At 43.4% G+C, this 17,683-nt stretch overlaps 1 protein-coding gene across 1 annotated transcript in view; it reads left to right on the top strand.

The window, feature by feature from the left end:
- The first annotated feature begins 4,739 nt into the window (after positions 1-4,739).
- The window catches only part of ZC3HAV1 (zinc finger CCCH-type containing, antiviral 1), a 59,710-nt gene continuing 46,766 nt past the window's right edge, over positions 4,740-17,683 (top strand). The window contains exon 1 of the mRNA XM_046669126.1: positions 4,740-6,249. Coding sequence (XP_046525082.1) covers positions 5,942-6,249 — 308 coding nt within the window. The 5' untranslated portion in view covers positions 4,740-5,941. The remainder of the gene's footprint in view (positions 6,250-17,683) is intronic.

Raw genomic sequence — 17,683 nt, 5'->3', positions numbered from 1 at the left:
AGGGGAGGAAAGCATCAAAAATAAATATCATCACTGCAATTTACCCACAAACTCACAACACAAAATGGAATAAGCTGTGACAACAATAAATTAGGGAAGAGGAAAGGGTTGGAACCTGCTTAGACTAAGGAAATAAGAGGCTATTAGAAAGGGACTGTCTATGAGATCTATACAAACCTCATGGTGACTGCTAAACAAAAAATCAGAGCAGAGATACAGGTGATAAATAAAGAGAAAACAAAAAACCATCATAGAGAGCCACTAAACTGAATTGGCAACCAAAATACATGGGACAAGAAACAAGGGAAATACAGAACAATGGGAAAACAAGTGATAAAATGGCATCATTAAGCCCTCATATATCAATAATCACTCTAAATGTAAATGGATTGAGTTCTCCAAAGAAAAGACACAGAGTGGCTGGGTGGATTAAAAAATAAGACCCAAAAATATGCTGCCCCCAGGAAACACATCTCAGCTCTAAAAACAAACAGAAGCTCAGAGTGAAGGGATGGAAGATGATACTCCAAGCTAGTGGCAAACAAAGACAGCAGATGTTGCCATACTTATATTAGATAAAGTAGACTTCAAGATAAAAGAGGCAATGAGAGACAAAAAGGGGCAGTATATAATGATAAAATAGACACTGCATCAATAGGACATAACACTTACAAAACTATATGCATCTAACACAGGAGCAACAAAGTACACAAAGCAATTATTAACAGACATAAAAGGAGATATTAACAGCAACACAGTAGTAGTAGGGGACCTTAACACCCCTCTTACATCAATGGATAGATCCTCTGGAGAGGAAGTCAATAAGGAAATAACGGAATCAAATGAAATACTAGACTAGATGGACTTAAGAGACATATATAGCCCACTCCATCCCAAAACAGCAGACGACACATTCTTCTCAAGTGCACATGGAACATTCTTAAGGATAGACCATATGTTGGGAAACAAGGCAAGCCTCAATAAATTTAAGAAGACTGAAATCATATCAAGCATCTTTTCCTATCACAATGCTATGAACCTAGAAATCAACCACGAGAAAAAAAGCTGGGAAAGTGATAAATGTGTAGAGACTAAACAACACGCTACTGAACAACAAATGGGTCACTGAAGAAATTAAAGGAGAAATAAAAAAAATCTGAAGACAAATTAAAATGAAAACACACCATACCAACTCACATGGGATGCAGCAAAAGCAGTCCTAACAGGGAAATTCATAGCAATACAGGCCCACCTTAACAAGAAAGAAAAATCTCAAATAAGCAATCTTAAACTCTACCTAACGAAAGTAGAAAAAGAAGAACAAACAAATCCCAAAGTCAGCAGAAGGAGGGAAATAATAAAAACTAGAGCAGAAATAAATGAAATTGAAACACAAAAAACAGTAGAAAGGATCAATGACACTTAAGAGCTGGTTCTTTGAGAAGATAAACAAAACTGACAAACCCTTAGCCAGACTTACTAAGAAAAAAAGAAAGAAGGCTGAATGTACAGACTCAGAACCAAGTAACTGAAGAGGTGGCCAGGTCCCCAGGGAGAAGAACCTGCAACACAATGGCAAGAATGGGCTATGGGTGTTCCTCCAGTCCTTCCCCAAGGAGATCTACAGCATTTATGGGGATGACAGAACACTGGGCAGGGCGTACCCAGACATTTTGGTGACTGTTGGGCACAAGGTCAGAGGTCGACTGATACTCTGCCAACTGAAGCATCTTCACGACCCCCGTGTTAGAGTGGGAGCAAATAGGTCCATCTTACGACAGGTCCCCTGGGTCCATGAATGCACTGGTTGTCATTCCTCTAGCTCCAAAATGTATAGTTGGCATTGACGTACTTGGAAGTCGGGCTAACCCTCTATTGCATCCTTGTGATCCTTCCGTACTGTGATAGCTCTCACCTGTTAATGTACCCAGCCTTTGTCAGAGCCCCCTCTCCCCTCACTGCTGTATGATGGGTGCCTGAACAAAGAGGCTATGGTGGCAGAGATGGAGGTGATGTACGGACTGTCATTTGCCCAAATGAACACAGTTACTGCCACCTCTGAATGTCCAATCTACCAGCCATAAAGACCAATGCTAAGTTCTATTCTTTAAGGAGACCAATAGGCTACTTGGTGACCAGTTGACTACATTGGGCCCCTTTTGTCCTGGACGGGCCAGCTGTTTGCTCTGACTGGAATAGACAATGATTCTGGGTATGGGGTTGCCTTTCCTGCCTGAAGGACCTCAATAGCACCACTCTCTGGGGGCTTAAAGATCGCCTGATCCACAGACATGGAATCCCACATAACATAGCATCTGACTAGAGGACTCTCTTGATGGCACAGGAAATGGGGGAGTGGTCCATGAACATGGGATCCGCTGGTCATATCACACACCTCACCAACCAGGAGCTATTGGATAAATAAAGTACTGGAATGGCCAGTTAAAGATGCAGCTCAAGCTCCAGCATCAAGGCAGAACACTGCAGTGATGACATCTTCTCCAGGATATCATCGGATATGTGGTCAATCAGACAACTTAATATGGTACTGTGTCCCCAAGAGTAAGAATACATGAGTCCTGAAACAATGGATAGAAGCTTGAGTGGCCCCCATTAGCATCATTCCAATGACCCACTTGGTTCCCTGTCCCCACAACTCTGGGCTCTGCAGAATTAGAGATCTTAGTCTCCAAAAGGGGCACATTCTCAACTGGAGCACAGCAAAGGTCCCATTGGACAATTTATGGCTGCCACCAGGCACTTTGGCCTCCAAATGGTCAGAGACTAGCAGGTAAAGCAAGGAATCGCTGTGTTATCAGAGGCAAATTGACTTGGTCAGCAGGAGGAGGTAAGGCTGCTGTTAGAGGGGGCAGGGAGGAATATGGATGGACTCTAGTGACCTATTTGGGTGACATTTGGTACTCTTTTGCCCAATTGTGACTGTGATTGGACATGACAAGAGCAGAAAGCCAGGTCTGAGATGGTGCTCAGACCCCTTAGGAATGAGGATTTTGGGTTCTCACTCAGGTAAGCTACTGAGACCAGCTGAGGTGGTGGCTGAGGGGGAGGGGAATTAGAATGGATAGTGGTGGACGGATATGATGAAGGCAAGTTGCAAGCTTGCAACTGATTGCAGTGACAGGGGCTGTGGTCCATCCCATTAACTTCTCTCTTCTAAGTTTTCTTTCAGGAAGAGTGGCCCATCAGAACTCTGAAGGAGCTGTTCCCTGAATACGGATGGAGAAATTCATCCACATGGCACAAAGGGTGCACAATAGCGGATTCCTCAGGGCACTAATGGGTTACTCAGATCCTCCTTCAAGCCAGGCCTTGCTGCTCATCTGCAAGGAGTATGTTTAGCTGATAGTCTCCAGCTTTGGCTCCTTCAGGATCCGCCCCACGGTTTGAGCTGAAGTCAAACATTTCTTCATGGCCGCCACCAATGACCAAGCAAGGCAGGAGTACAAGGGCCTGGGCCTTTCTGCCCAAGGCTAGACTCCTGCTCCCCATCGGGCTGGCAGAGACTTTGTCAAGTCTGCACCACCATCTGACAGCTCACACAGATCAGTCCTGCCTCTTCCGTTGACTTTCTCTGTTTTACGCTCCAGGAAATCTTCTGTACTCTTAATTCCATATCAGTATCTGCTTCTCGGAGAAGCCAACCTGTGACAACACAAATTTTAGTATTTCCCCAAATGTCTGCTTTTCCCTTCCCACAACCCCCTACATGGTTTTACGTGGCCTTGAATTGAGGGGATTTTATAACTCTATTCCTAACCACTCTGGCCAAACCATGCTCTTTCTTTTCTAATCTCCTATAAACCCACTGTAATATTCAACCACTGATTCCCTTGTGTTTTAATGTTTTTTCATGTCTTCCCAAACACAAGCTCCTTGAGTACAGGGACTATTTCTTAAACTTCTGCATGTTGGTGTGACTAAGTAAGGGCCACACAGAAGATGCTATGCTGAATTTAATTGATTTGATAATGAAAGCTCAGTCCCTGGGAACCTGTCAGACCACAAATAAGGCCAAGTGGAGTGAAAGGCAACTGTAGAAGAAATTGCTAAAGGGAACAAGAAGTCAGATGACCCTGTGTGGGCCCCAGGTTTGGCTGGTTTTCATTACTAACGTACTCTATTCCTGAGATACAGTTCATCTCCCACGAATTACCAAACTGAGGAGAATTCCCAGTAATCAGTTTGAAGAATTTCTAGTTTGACAACCAAATTCTACCATTTTAAAAATAGGTTTATTTATTGATTTGTTTAGGTGAGGAAGACTGGTCCTGAGTTAACATCTGTGCCAATCTTCCTCTATTTGCATGTAGGACACCGCCACAGCATGGCTTGATGTAGGCCTGCACCTGGGATCTGAACCCACGAACTCCAGGCAGCCAAAGCAGAGTGTGTGAACTTAACCATTAGGCACCAGACAGCCCAAAAAAGGTTTCTTTCTTATCTGATCAATGACCCATTTTTTTAATCTGGAAACTAGGAGCAACAACTCTCTTCCAACTTCCAATTTTTTCCTCTTCCAACTTGGGTCCAAGGATTGGAGGCCTGCAAATTAACTGAAAATAGACAGATTAACAGGAGAAAAAATAAGATTTATTTACACAATGGGATGAGGGGAGCGCCCAGTAATGGAAAACTCCTGGAATAGCCGGAAGTAACTTTCTATGTCTCAATTTAACAAAAGGAGGGTTCTTTAGGACTTCATCGGGAGAGTATGGAAGGTTCTATTGGGCTTTTTGATGCTAATAGAAATGGGCAGTCTGTCTCCAAGGCAGCTGAATTAGCAGGAAACTCTTGGAAAAGGGTTAATGGTAGTTGTATTTTCAGGATGCTTTGCTTTAGCAGATCAAGAGAAGGTTAGATAAAATTTCTTTCTGCGTCATCTGTAGCTCATATCTTTTCACTTTAAAACAGTCTTTGTACTAACTCTGGGGGCCGAGTGGATCCCTGCAGAGGGAAAAGGTCTTGTTCAAATATCTAAAGAGAGTAACCTATCTGAAATCTTGGTCTATGTCTAAGCGTGCTCGTCTGTGACTACTTGCTACCCGGGACTAACCGGTGTCCAGGATACCGCTGTTAGCGTTATAGACAGGCAAGAACGTGTCAAGAAGTGGTTTTTCAAAAAGCTTGTGGGAAGGCAAAAAAGAGGGAGAGTAATAATTGCTGTTCTTTAAGAGGGTATGGTGGTGTGGGAGAAAGGGCACGTCGGTCGTGGCCAGATGGACCAGGATCTGGGGCCGGGGGCCAGCTTTGGGAATCCTCGGGTAGCGTCCGGGGTCCAGCTTGATGGCTGTGCATGCTTACTCGTTACTTATTCACGTACAGAGTCAAGATAATAATGTCTAACTCGTGGAGTTGCTGTGAAGATTCACTAATATCAAGCGCCCAGCTCGGAGGAAGTGCGCACTCAGGTCTGTCCGTTCCAGGGATGGGTGGGGTGGAGAACTGAGGACTCCTCGAGGGGCTCCCAAGACTCGCGTCATTCGCCACTTTCAGCTGGCTTATAAAAACTCCACCAGCGCCCAGAGATCATTTTTAGTTTCTCTTCTTTCCGAAGAATCCTCACGGTGCTCAGCTGGCGAACCTCGCCCTCGCAGAGCCTGGAACCGACAGGGAGCTGTCCGGGCGGTCGGGGGCAGATTTGCCCGCGCTCGTTCGCGCTCATTGCATTCGGTTGCCGTCGCGATTGGCTTTAAATCTAATACAGGGACCGGGTCGGTGAGATCTGGCCTCCACCCAGAGCCGAGTGTGAAACCGAAAGCGCTGGGCTCTGCTAACAGCGGTGGAGAGTGCGCGCTGGCTCTCCCCGGGCGCGCCCAGCCGGAGCCCCGCCCGCGCCCGCCTCCCCCCCCCGGGACTCTTGTAAGTTTCGATTCTCCGCAAAGCAGAGTCCGGTGCCGCCGCCAGCCCAGAGCAGCGCGCCATGGCGGACCCGGAGGTGTGCTGCTTCATCACCAAAATCTTGTGCGCCCACGGGGGCCGCATGTCCCTGGACGAGCTACTCGACGAGATCGCGCTCACCGAGGCGCAGCTCTGCGAGGTGCTGGAGGCGGCCGGGCCCGACCGCTTCGTGGTGTTGGAGACCGGCGGCAAGGCCGGGGTCACCCGATCTGTGGTGGCCACCACTCGAGCCCGGGTCTGCCGTCGCAAGTTCTGCCAGAGATCCTGCGAAAACCTGCACCTCTGCAAGCTCAACCTGCTGGACCGGTGCCACTATTCGCAGTCGGAGCGGTGAGTGCGCAGAGATGGAGGGGCGGCTCCCTGGGGTCTCGGTCTGGGAGGACTGTCGCGGCGGCTGCTCCACGAGGGGCGCGCCTTCGCGGGGACCTCGCACCCGACAGCCTCTGCCTCCAGCTCCTCATTTCTCTGCTCTCCTTGGAGAGCCCCTGCTAGACCCGCGCTTCTCTTCTTGGCGGTTCCCTTCCCTCCAACGCCTCCAGACCTTTCCTCGATTATGGCTAACGCGACATTGCCCCGGTGAAGTCTCTGCTTAACTCTCCACCCCCATGAGAATAAAATTCTTTGGGGCAAGCCAGGGCCTAGAGAATTTGGAGGCAGGTTTGGGAACGAAGGAATACGCCTGGACTCTCTGGAATCTCGAGTCTTTCCCTCTGTCACCTTCGTCCCCAGGCGTTTTGCGATCTTCCCAGCACCCCAGCCGAGCTCAGCACCTGGATCCGTCTCCACCGCCTGGAGCCAGGGATCTCTGCTTGGCCGTCCATTCTCCTCATTATCACTTTTCTCATATCTGAAGCTAACCAGCATCACCTGACCAGAATGGTCCTCTTCAAAGTTACCAATGATGCAGTGTTCTCAGCCGGCTCTCCTCCTTGGTGGTCTGCCTGCGGTGGCCCCAACCGGCGCTTGCAAGCACTTTGAGATAGTGCGGCTTAGTCTCGGGCAGCCACCTCCATATTTCCACTTGTTCTTTTTTGCCTCCTAGATGTAGGTGTATCCCAAGGTTTGAGTTAGGCCTTTTGACCTGTCTTCCACGTCTCTCCCTAAGAGAGCTCACTCCCTGGGGTTCAGCTGTCACACATACAAAGATGGCTTCCATATGCACATCCGCTGCCCAGACCTTCCTACCGAATCTAGGTTCTTCGTCTCCCAGTGTCTGAGGAGCATCTGTACCTGAATATCCTGCCAATGCGAATCGAACTCATCTTCTTTGCCCCAGGGCAGGCTCTCTGACCTTCCGTTCAACCCCTTCTTCATCCTTCACAATACCTTAATCACCGAGGCCTTTTATTGAAGTCTCCCATCCCTTCCCCCGTTTCTCCTTCCCATCTCACTTCTGAATGAATGCCTTGTTGAATTAGTGAATGATCTCTGACCACAGCCTTTCTCCCCATCTTTTCTGTACCTATGTACTTCCGCGCAATTATTTTTCTTGATATAGTACTTCACACACTTTGCCCCTCCTTAAAAACTTTAAGTGGTATCCTAGTGTCCCAAATGGTGGTGATCAAACTTTTGATCATGCGCTTGTTAGCAAAAAACTTTAGATTACTCACCCCCAATGTATGTGCAATAAAACGTACAAAAAACAGGTAATTTAAATGGATGAGGTAGATGAGATTATTTTTTTAAAGAAATTTATTTGTTTAGGGCAAAAGTATAAAATTTTTAACGTGCTTGAATATGCTCCGTTATTTAAAAAAATATTTATTAAATATGTTGTGAGGCACCAATCTGAAAGTCTGTTTCTGAGTTTCAGAAGTTATGTGTATAGAGAGAGTCATCTAAATCACAACAGATGAAATCAGGAAGGAGGGGAGGGTGGAGAATAGAAAGAAAAGGAAGGAACATTCTAGCACTGTACTGAATGACAGAATTGGAAGGCTTTATCTTCTTGTCTGTTCTGTTATGAAAAATTATTCACCAACTAGTACTGGCTTTTAGCTTTAAATACATATGCTTTTTTTTTTTTTTTAAAGATTTTATTTTTCCTTTTTCTTTCCAAAGCCCCCCGGTACGTAGTTGTATATTTTGAGTTGTGGGTCCTTCCAGTTGTGGCATGTGGGACGCTGCCTCAGCATGGCTTGATGAGCGGTGCCATGTCGGCGCCCGTTATCCAAACCGGTGAAACCCTGGGCCTCCCAAGCAGAGCCCGCGAACTTCACTACTTGGCTACGGGCCACCCGGATATGCTTCTTATCTTTTAATTTTTTACTATGAATTTTCAAAATATACTAAAGTAGAGAAATAGAGTCATGATCCTCCCTGTACCCATCATTTCACTTCAACAATTTTCAAGAACCATGGCCAATCTCGTTTCATTTATTTGCTCCTCCCCATTCCTGTCCCCAGCTCCAAAGTGTTATTTTAAACCAAATCCCAGAGATCATTTGCTTCGTAAATACTTAAGTATCTCTAAACGATAAGGACTCTATTTTATTAACATACCCACAGTACAATGATCACATTTTTTTTTTTAAGATTTTATTTTTTCCTTTTTCTCCCCAAAGCCCCCCGTACATAGTTTCATATTTTGAGTTGTTGGTCCTTCCAGTTGCGCTATGTGGGACGCCGCCTCAGCATGGCTTGATGAGTGGTGCCACGTCGGTGCCCAGAATCTGAACTGGAGAAACCCTGGGCCATCAAAGTTGAGCGTGGGAACTTCACACGGCCTCGGCTGGCCCCTACAATTACAATTTTAATATCATCTTGTAACTAGTAGGTGTTCAAATTTCCCTGAAATTGTCATAATTTGACTTGTGTTTTCAGGAAAAGTCCTACACAGACATAATCTGTAATTGTTTTGGTATGTTACATATCCAATATATTTAGACATTTTGTTTCAGTTTCTTAACACAGTTTTTTGTTTTATGAATTTTATTATGGTGTGGTTTTTTCTGCCTGATTTGAAACATCAAAACCATTTAAACTCATAAATTGGGTTGTTAACCTACACTTTCTATATTTAAAAGAGTAGATATAATACAGAGATAATTTGGTCTGTGCAAGTTTGGATGGATCCTTTGGGGGAATTCATTAAACTCTTTTTTTTTTTTTTTTTAGTGAAGTGATAAGTTCTTCTTACATTTATTGATCTAGTCATATTTTTTATTTCCTTTTACGTCTCTTTTGAATTTGAGAATTACAGATTTTTATTCCATTAATGTACATTGTGTCCTCATAATAAGGACTTTTGGGAGAATTTTTTTTTTGCCTCAAAGCCTAGAAAATGTTTTTTTCTCCAGGTATGTTTTAAAAATCTTCTCCCCTGGCAGCAACTTATAAAACCTTCTCTTCTAAAACTTGACATATGGGAATGTAAGGACTTGCTTTGTAGATAACAGGTTCATGGGATCTGTTGATCAATTGATACCCATGTTGAGATTACCATTCAGTCTGATAAACTATTCTCTGCCTGAGGACAGTTTGCGTGCTGGACTTAGAAAATTTCTTCTATAGTGCTATTATCCATAGATAGGATTTCTCTTACTTATTCTGTAGTTACCATCTTTTCTCTTACATTACTTTTAGCTATATATTTTAGTCAACAGCAGGGCTTGCTTCAGTGTTGCATAATTATTTGTTTTGATGTATCACTTTGGATATTTCTGTTTGTTTTACCGAAATATATGCCCACAGGTGGAGTTGTAACCCCAGTTCTGACAGAAATAATAGCTACCATTTATTGAACAAATAACTACGTACCAAGCACTATGACAAGCACTTTAGAGACAGTATCCTAGTCAGTCTTTCCCAGGATTCTTGAGGTAGGTATTGTAAGTCCCAACTTACTGTTAGGAAACAGGCCTAGAGCTGTTTAGAAATTTCCTGAGGGTCACATAGCAGATAGCTTTCAGAGTAAGGGTAGAACCCAGATCTGCAGACTTCCTAACTAGTCCTTGTGTAGTCACGTAGCTGTATGAAACGCGATCTTTCATAATTCAAGTTATTTTTCGCGAGCATGATTTCTAGTTAACCGTTTAAAACAGGCTTGTCTGAGTGTCTTCAACTAGCTTTGTGGTTTCTGCCAATGTGGGTGTTTCCTCTGGGCTTCCTGTTTGTATGCCTTTCTCTTTTGCTTAATTGAAACTTTGGGTGGGGGTGGGTAGGTGCGGAGAGGATTAGTTGACTATTTCATAAATTGAAAAAGAAATATCCCAAAATGCAAAGAATAATATAATAAACATCAGAGTATATAGATTCTGATTATGTAACAAAAGTTATATTATATAAAAGAATATATGGTATAATAAGCTTATAATTCACCTCCCAGAATAAATATTTACATTTTTCATTTTGCTTCTTATCTTTTAAAATAAATAAAAACCACAAAAGGCCTAAGGGTATTACTTTTTTCTCTTCCCTAGTGTCCTTCCCTTCTCTCTCTAAAAGCAGCCTCAGTCATGATTTTGGTGTGTATCCTGTCCTTCCATGATTTTATAATTTCCTTGTATGTATATTTGTATCCATATACAAAATGTAGTATTGTTTTATGTGTTTTAGAATTTCTACTCAACGTTATGTTTTGGAGATCTACTCCTGCTGTCATAAGGATCTAGTTTATTAATTTTAACAGCTGTATAGTATTTCATCATCTGATTAATACCACAATTCAGAACCTATCCCCTCAATAATGGGCATTTGTGACATTTCCAGTTTTTTGCTACAACAAATCATTCTGCCAAGAATATACATGTCTCTTGGTGCTCATGGCAAGAACTTCTCCAGTGTAGACCATTAGGAAATGGAATTACTAGGTTGAATGTTTGCACAGCTTCCACTGTTCCAAATTCTGACAGGTTAGTGTTAAAGGTGGTTGTAACAATTTACACCTCCATGTTTGAGAGTCCCGGTTTCCCCATTTTATGGCCAACTGGCACTTGGTATTACAGGACTGTTTTGATTTATGCCACTATGAAGGGTATAAAGTAGTATCGTATTATTTTAATTTTAAAAGAATTTTCTCATGAAAGTTCTTTTTTTTAAAAAGATTTTATTTTTCCTTTTTCTCCCCAAAGTCCCCCGGTACGTAGTTGTATATTTTTAGTTGTGGGTCCTTCTAGTTGTGGCATGTGGGATGCCGCCTCAGCATGGCTTGATGAGCGGTGCCATGCCTGTGCCCAGGATTCCAACCAGGGAAACCCTGGGATGCTGAAGTGGAGCGTGCCAGCTTAATCACTCAGCCACAGGGCCAGCCCCTAAAGTTCTTATTATGTGAAATTTAAGTCTTATGAAAATATATAAAGCATGCAATGAATATGTGTGTACCCACAAATCGGTTTCAGAAATAGAATATCACCGATCCCTCCGGAATCCCTCCAGAATTCTCTTCCTTGATCATCTTCCCCATCATAGAGGTGATAACTAGAGAAAAACACTGTTCTTTTTTTCTCTCCAGCTTTATTAAGGTATGATTGACTAAGAAACATTGTATATATTTAAGATACACCACATGGTATTTTAATATATGTATACATTGTGAAATGACTCCCTCAATCGAGCTAATTAACCTATCAATCACTCTCTTTACCCCTCCTTTATGATAAGAACACTTAAGATCTACTCTCTTAGCAAATTTCAAGTATACACTACATTTTTATAAACTATAGTCATCATGCTGTACCTTAGATCTCCAGAACTTATTCATCTTATACTTGAAAGTTTATACCCTTTGACCAACATCTCCTCATTTCCTGCCCTGTCACTTGCAGGCAACCGCCATTCTACCCTCTTTTTCTATGAGTCACTATTTGATAGAGTCCACGTATAAGTGAGATCAGGCAGTATTTGTCTTTCTGTGTCTGGCTGATTTTGCTTAGACAAGGTCTTTTAGGTTCCTATGTGATGTCACATGTGAAATGGCAAGATTTCCTTCTTTTTATGGCTGAATAATATTCCATTGTATTCATATATATATATGTGTGTGTGTGTGTGTGTGTGTGTGTGTGTGTATACATATATATAGACCTCATTTTCTTTATCCATTCATCTGTATCAACAGATGACACTTAGGTTGCTTCCACATCTTGGCTATTGTGGATAACGCTGCGTTGAACATGAGAGTGCAGGTGTCTCTTTGAGATACTGATTGTATTTCCTTTGGATATGTACCCAGAAGTGGGATTGCTGGATCATGTGGTAGTTCTAATTTTAATTTTTCAAGGACCCTCCATACTGTTTTCCATAATGGCTATACCAGTTTACAGTCCCACCAACACTGTTCTGCTTGTGAGGTTTATTTTTTTCACACATTTATTATTTTTTCAAATATGTGTGTATTTCTAAGCAGTAGTTAGGATTGTTTTGCCTCTTTTCAAGCCTATAAATTTCATCAATACTAAGTGTGCAAATACTTGCTTTATTTGCTCTTGTTTGTGTAGCAGGATGTTTCTGAGACTCACCCCTAAGATACAGAGCCTTATTTCTGTAACACCTCAAGACCTGGGCAAGATAGGCTTCTGTCCTGGGCCCTCTGCTTTACAGGTCCTAGTTTGGGCCTCCTCCAGTTGTGTCCCTTTTTTTTTTTCCCTAAGGAAGATTTGCCCTGAGCTAACATCTGTGCCAATCTTCCTCTGTGGAATTTATGTGGAATGCCACCACAGCATGGCTGATGAGTGGTGTAGGTCCACACCTGGCATCCCAACCTGTGAACCTGGGCCGCTGAAGTGGAGCATGCAAACTTAACCACTATGCCCCCAGGCCAGCCCCTGTATCCCTACTTTCTGAGGAGTCTGTGGAGCCAAGGAATCATACTCCTCTAGAGCCTGTGGCCCCCACTCTCATTCTAGACCATGCTCTTGGTTCCTGGGACCCTGGAATTCCCAAGCCCACTTCCAGAGCCTGAGTGGGCTCCTTCCCCAGGTCTTCCTACATGTGGGAGGAATTTGGATGTACAGGCTGATGTGTCCACTGCCTCTGTGTGGCGGCACTAGCGGTGTGGGACAGAGCCTGGGGTGGGAAGAGAAGTGGTAGGCCAAAGTTGGGAGCCAAGGCTGACTTTCTTCATTCTGCTGTATCCTATCATAGAACTCTCAGGAGTCTGAGAATTCTAAATTCCATCTTGGCCTTCCAGGTTGTTGTGAAAGTACGTTTGTCAAGATAGAAAGGTAGAACACATTTTCTTGAACCACTTCTTAGCTTGATTAATTGCTTTTAAGTATTTAGACACTCGGTGCCTGGGCCTCCGTTTTATCTTGTCCCGAGCCCCACCTGTTTTAGAAGAGGGCCTGCTCTAGGTCATTCAAATGGATAGTTTTCTTTTGTATGAAGGTACACAATTTATATATTGATTTTCGTTTTATTAAAAGATAGAGTGTTTTCAATATTTTACTATTACAAACCATGACGCATTGAACATTTTGGTACATGTTTCCCTGTGTGCACGTGCAGGAGTTTCCGAAGTATCTAGGAGTGGAACCCCCACACTGAAGGTTTGTGAGATAACCCCAAATTGTTTTCCAAGTGTGTATTCCCAGATTTACTCCCACCAGAAGTATATGAGTATTCCCTTGCTTCATATCCTCACCAATTGATATCATCAGCCTTTAAAAATCTGTGCCAATACAAGGAGTGTGAAATTGTACCCCGTGTGGTTTTAATTCCTTATGTATTCTGGGCCTCTAGCCCTTTTAAGCCATAATGCTCATTTTTTAAGTTTGTCGTACTTCATGTCTAATTCCTAGTAGTTGCTTCTTATTTGCATTTTGTTTTTTTTTGGTCATCTTAGCACTCTCTTTTTGTCTGTAATGGCCTTTATTTTATTTTATTTTTTGCCATTTTAAAGTGTGCAGTTCAGTGGCGATAAGTACATTCACAATGTGCAACCGTCACCACTATTTAGTTCCAGAACAGTTTTATCACCTCAAAAAGAAACTCACACCCAGCCACCGTCATTCCTCATTCTCCCCTCTCCCCAGCCCCCGGCAACCTCTAATCTGCTTTGTGTCTCTGTGGATTTGCCCATTCTCGATGTTTCCTATAAACAGAATCGTATAATCTTTGTCTCATTGCATCTGGCTTCTTTCACTCAGCATGATGTCTCAAGGTTCACTTTTTACTTTTGCATGTGACATGTCATTTGTGTGGGTGTATCTACCCAGGAGGAGTCTTCCTGGAAGCTCCTTCTGTCAGTAACTGTGCTCTGTCCATGGAGTCTCCTTGTCAGGCTGATTGCTTTGGAGACACGCCATTTTCTGCAACATCGTGGCATAAAAGGGTGTGTACCCAATAAGAATCATTTGGGAATTTTTGTTCTCTTTTCAGATTTGCTTCATGTTTATTTTAATTTGACTTTCAATTTCTGTGGGCTTTCTGCAGAAATTAAGCTAAGAAACAACATTATAAGGGATACTGTGAATTGTGATAAAATCTTAAATAAGTGACAAGCATTTGATAACAGGGTATTTTCTATTTTTCACATTGTATAGAGATGGCAGAATTAAACATTTAAAATAAGTGTAGATTTGTCTTCCTTCCATAAAAGGGTTCTAATTTGCTTACTGCTCCTGACCTCATTTACTTCCAAGCAGGGATCTATGATCTTTACCTACAGGCTACTTTGGAATTGGCAAGGCCCCAGGATGGGGGTGGAAACAAGCAAAAGAATCCAGAAGGACCTAGGATTTCAGGCCCAGTGAGAAGTCAGTTTAACCAGGTTTTGGAGCAGAGGAGCTAGACTCAGGGTGGGAGGCAAGAGTGGAGACCCATTTCATCATCTCTTAACACCTCCCCACTGAGGAGAGATTTCAATCCGTTTCAGACCAACTCAGAGCATCAGGTTAAGAGAAGTCCCCTAGGGAAGTAGTTACCAAACATTTTCATTCCTCACTCCCGTCAATAGAGAACACTTTAAGCATGTACTCCTATTATGTGTATATTTATTTAAAAATCATACACACAATGTGTAACTCTTAATTTGTATGTTAAATATTTCCTAACTTTTTACCTTTAAAAAAAAAACCTTTAAAATCAACTTTATTGACGTATGAGTTACGTGCAATAAAATGTACCCATTTAAAATGTACAATTTGAAGACTCTTCACAAATGGATACGCTCCTGTAACCATCACCGTGATTAAGATAGAGAAAATTTGGGGGCCGGCCCCGTGGTGCAGCAGTGAAGTGGGCACGTTCCACTTTGGTAGCCCAGGGTTCACCAGTTCGGATCCTGGGTGTGAACATGGTACTGCTTGGCAAGCCATGCTGTGGTAGGTGTCCCAGATATAAAGTAGAGGAAGATGGGCATGGATGTTAGCTCAGGGACAGTCTTCCTCAGCAAAAAGAGTGGGATTGGTAGCAGATGTTAGCTCAGGGCTAATCTTCCTCAAAAAAAAAAAAGAAATAAATGCATTATCTCATTTAAAAGAAAAAAATTTTCCATTAGTACTGAAGGTTCTTTTGTGCCTCTTCTAAGTTAACCATTTAATCCTTCCTACTCCTCTACTCTTTTCAGCCCAGGCAATCATTTTTTACCTTTTTAGATAAAAAATAAATATAAAGAGTTGTAACATTTTTTCCCTGCACCCTGATGGATCACCCTTGGGTACCCAACTTCGGAATATATCTGAATTATTTCAATGGCTATCTGAATCACTTGGGGGGAATGTATTAAAATGCAGATTCCCAAGTCTCACTCGGTACAGCTATAGACTACACACAGATCCTTAGCCCCCCACCCCTCCCATCCTCAGCGGGCCTGGTCCCTTCCTGTTGCCCTCTGCGGCCCCGAGTCTCGCAGCCTACCTGATACAGTCCTCTCCCCAGGCTGAGGCCTGCAGCCGCCTGCACCTTGGGCTCACCATGTGGCAGCAGGCAGCTGGATTTCTCTTCTTTGGGCCTAGTGAGTTCTGGGTCATTCAGTTGTGGTTAAAGCAGGTCCGTTTCTTCAGCTCCTCTCTGCCCCCAGCTGCTCCTTACTCTGCTTCTGTGCTCTCCTCTGATCTCCTGTGATTCCCCCCATCTCACTAGGGGGGTCCAGATTCGGCAAACCACCCTGCCCTCTAGTGACATGGCAATTGAATCTTGAACATTAGAAGTACAAACAACAGGAGTCTCATGGCCTTAAAATAATACTTCGTTAGCATTGTTTTTGATTGATGACATTTTATTTTTTAGATAAATGTTCTCTAGATTTTATCTTTCACACATCTGGGTTCCTTTTTCACCTGTCTTATATCATGGTGAGCTATTTCCTGTTTTCTGTGAAAATCAACTATTTCTTTGTTTTGATCACCGCCCCCCCAAGCCCCGCCCTCCCCAACCCCATAGAGGTGTTGGAGAGCAGAGGGGATGAGGAGGAGAAGGGTAGGAATATTCTGATACAAATTACTGTCAAAAAATAAGACTCTCCCTTACATTATTATCTTTTTCTCGCTGGTCTGCTTGTTGAGGTCAGAGCTGGCCCTGTGTTTACCGACGTGTGAAGTGCAAGAGCTCAGAGGTGAACATCTCATTCAGGAAACTAATTTAGAAACTAATCTGACAAGCCCAACCAGCTGATCTCAGCCCTGACTGCACATTCGAATTACCTGGGGTCCCACCTCCTGTCAAATCAAATCAGTCTCCAAGGGTGTGGTCCAGGCTTAGGTATTTCCAAATACTCCTCAGTTGATTATCCTGTGTAGCCAAGGATGAGAAGCACTCTGCAGGCTAGGCCTCATCGGTGGTGGGGGGAGGATTTATTGAGGGGTTAAAATAACATTTTGTTCTGTGGCTGGGAGAGAAAAGTGAAAAGGTCATTTGTTTTTAGTCTTTTGGCCTGAGATTCTTGAAAGAGAGACAATTTTGCCTCTTTCAAGGCCATCTTTGCTTTTTTTTTTAAAAAAATTATCATATCCTCTCCCAACTCACACTGTTTGAAGTTTATCTGCTCCAAGTGCAGGCAGCATTCTGCAAATGCTTGTTTTTCCCTGGGCCCTTCATAATAGCTTCTCGGCGAGCTCTTTCTGTGCCAGGAGGTGGGGAGACCCTGCGGGTACGAACCAACTTCTGTGGGATCCATTGTCCTTTGTTGGAGGAAGAAACCTTGAGCCACGATACTCCAAGTGTACTCATTAGACCAGCAGCATCAGCGTCACCTGGGAGCTTGTTAGAAATGCAACTTCTCGGCCCCCACCCCAGACCTGTTGATCAGAAACTCTGGGGGTGGGGCCCCAGCAATCTGTGTTCTAACAAACTCTCTAAACGATTCTAATGCCCACTAAAACTTTGAGACTCACCCAGTAGGTCTGAGATGGAGCCTGAGAATTTGCATTTCTGACAGCCTCCCAAGAGATGCTGACAGTGCTGGTCCGGGGACCTCACTTTGAGAACCACTGGCTTAGAGAAGCCCAAGAAGCCATGGGGGGCTTTCACACTATTTCCTGGTGTAAGCCTCCCAACCAATATTAGGGACCTGGAGCTGGGGCAGAGTGATCATAAGAAAGTGGGAAGGAAGCTCCTGTCACCTTAAACCGAAACACGACCTCCATTGAGCCCTAACCAGGATCAGTGCTGCTGAACTCATCTCCTCAACGCCCATCGGAAGAAATAGTTTGTATCATTTGTGTCCCTGCGACACCCTTTATATGATTTATATGCATTCTCTCTTCTTATACTCTGCTCTCAATTTTCCATTTAGTCCTGGGGAACAGTGGCCTAAATAATCCAGAGTGCCTTTTTCTTTCTTTCTGATTTGGGATCTGGGTTCAGTTACCAGATCTTCCTCTTA

This window comes from Equus quagga, chromosome 8 (genome assembly GCF_021613505.1).
Source record: "Equus quagga isolate Etosha38 chromosome 8, UCLA_HA_Equagga_1.0, whole genome shotgun sequence".
Taxonomy (NCBI): Eukaryota; Metazoa; Chordata; class Mammalia; order Perissodactyla; family Equidae; genus Equus; species Equus quagga.
The sequence above is the reverse complement of the archived record's forward strand: the minus strand, read 5'-3'. Positions and strand labels throughout refer to the sequence as shown.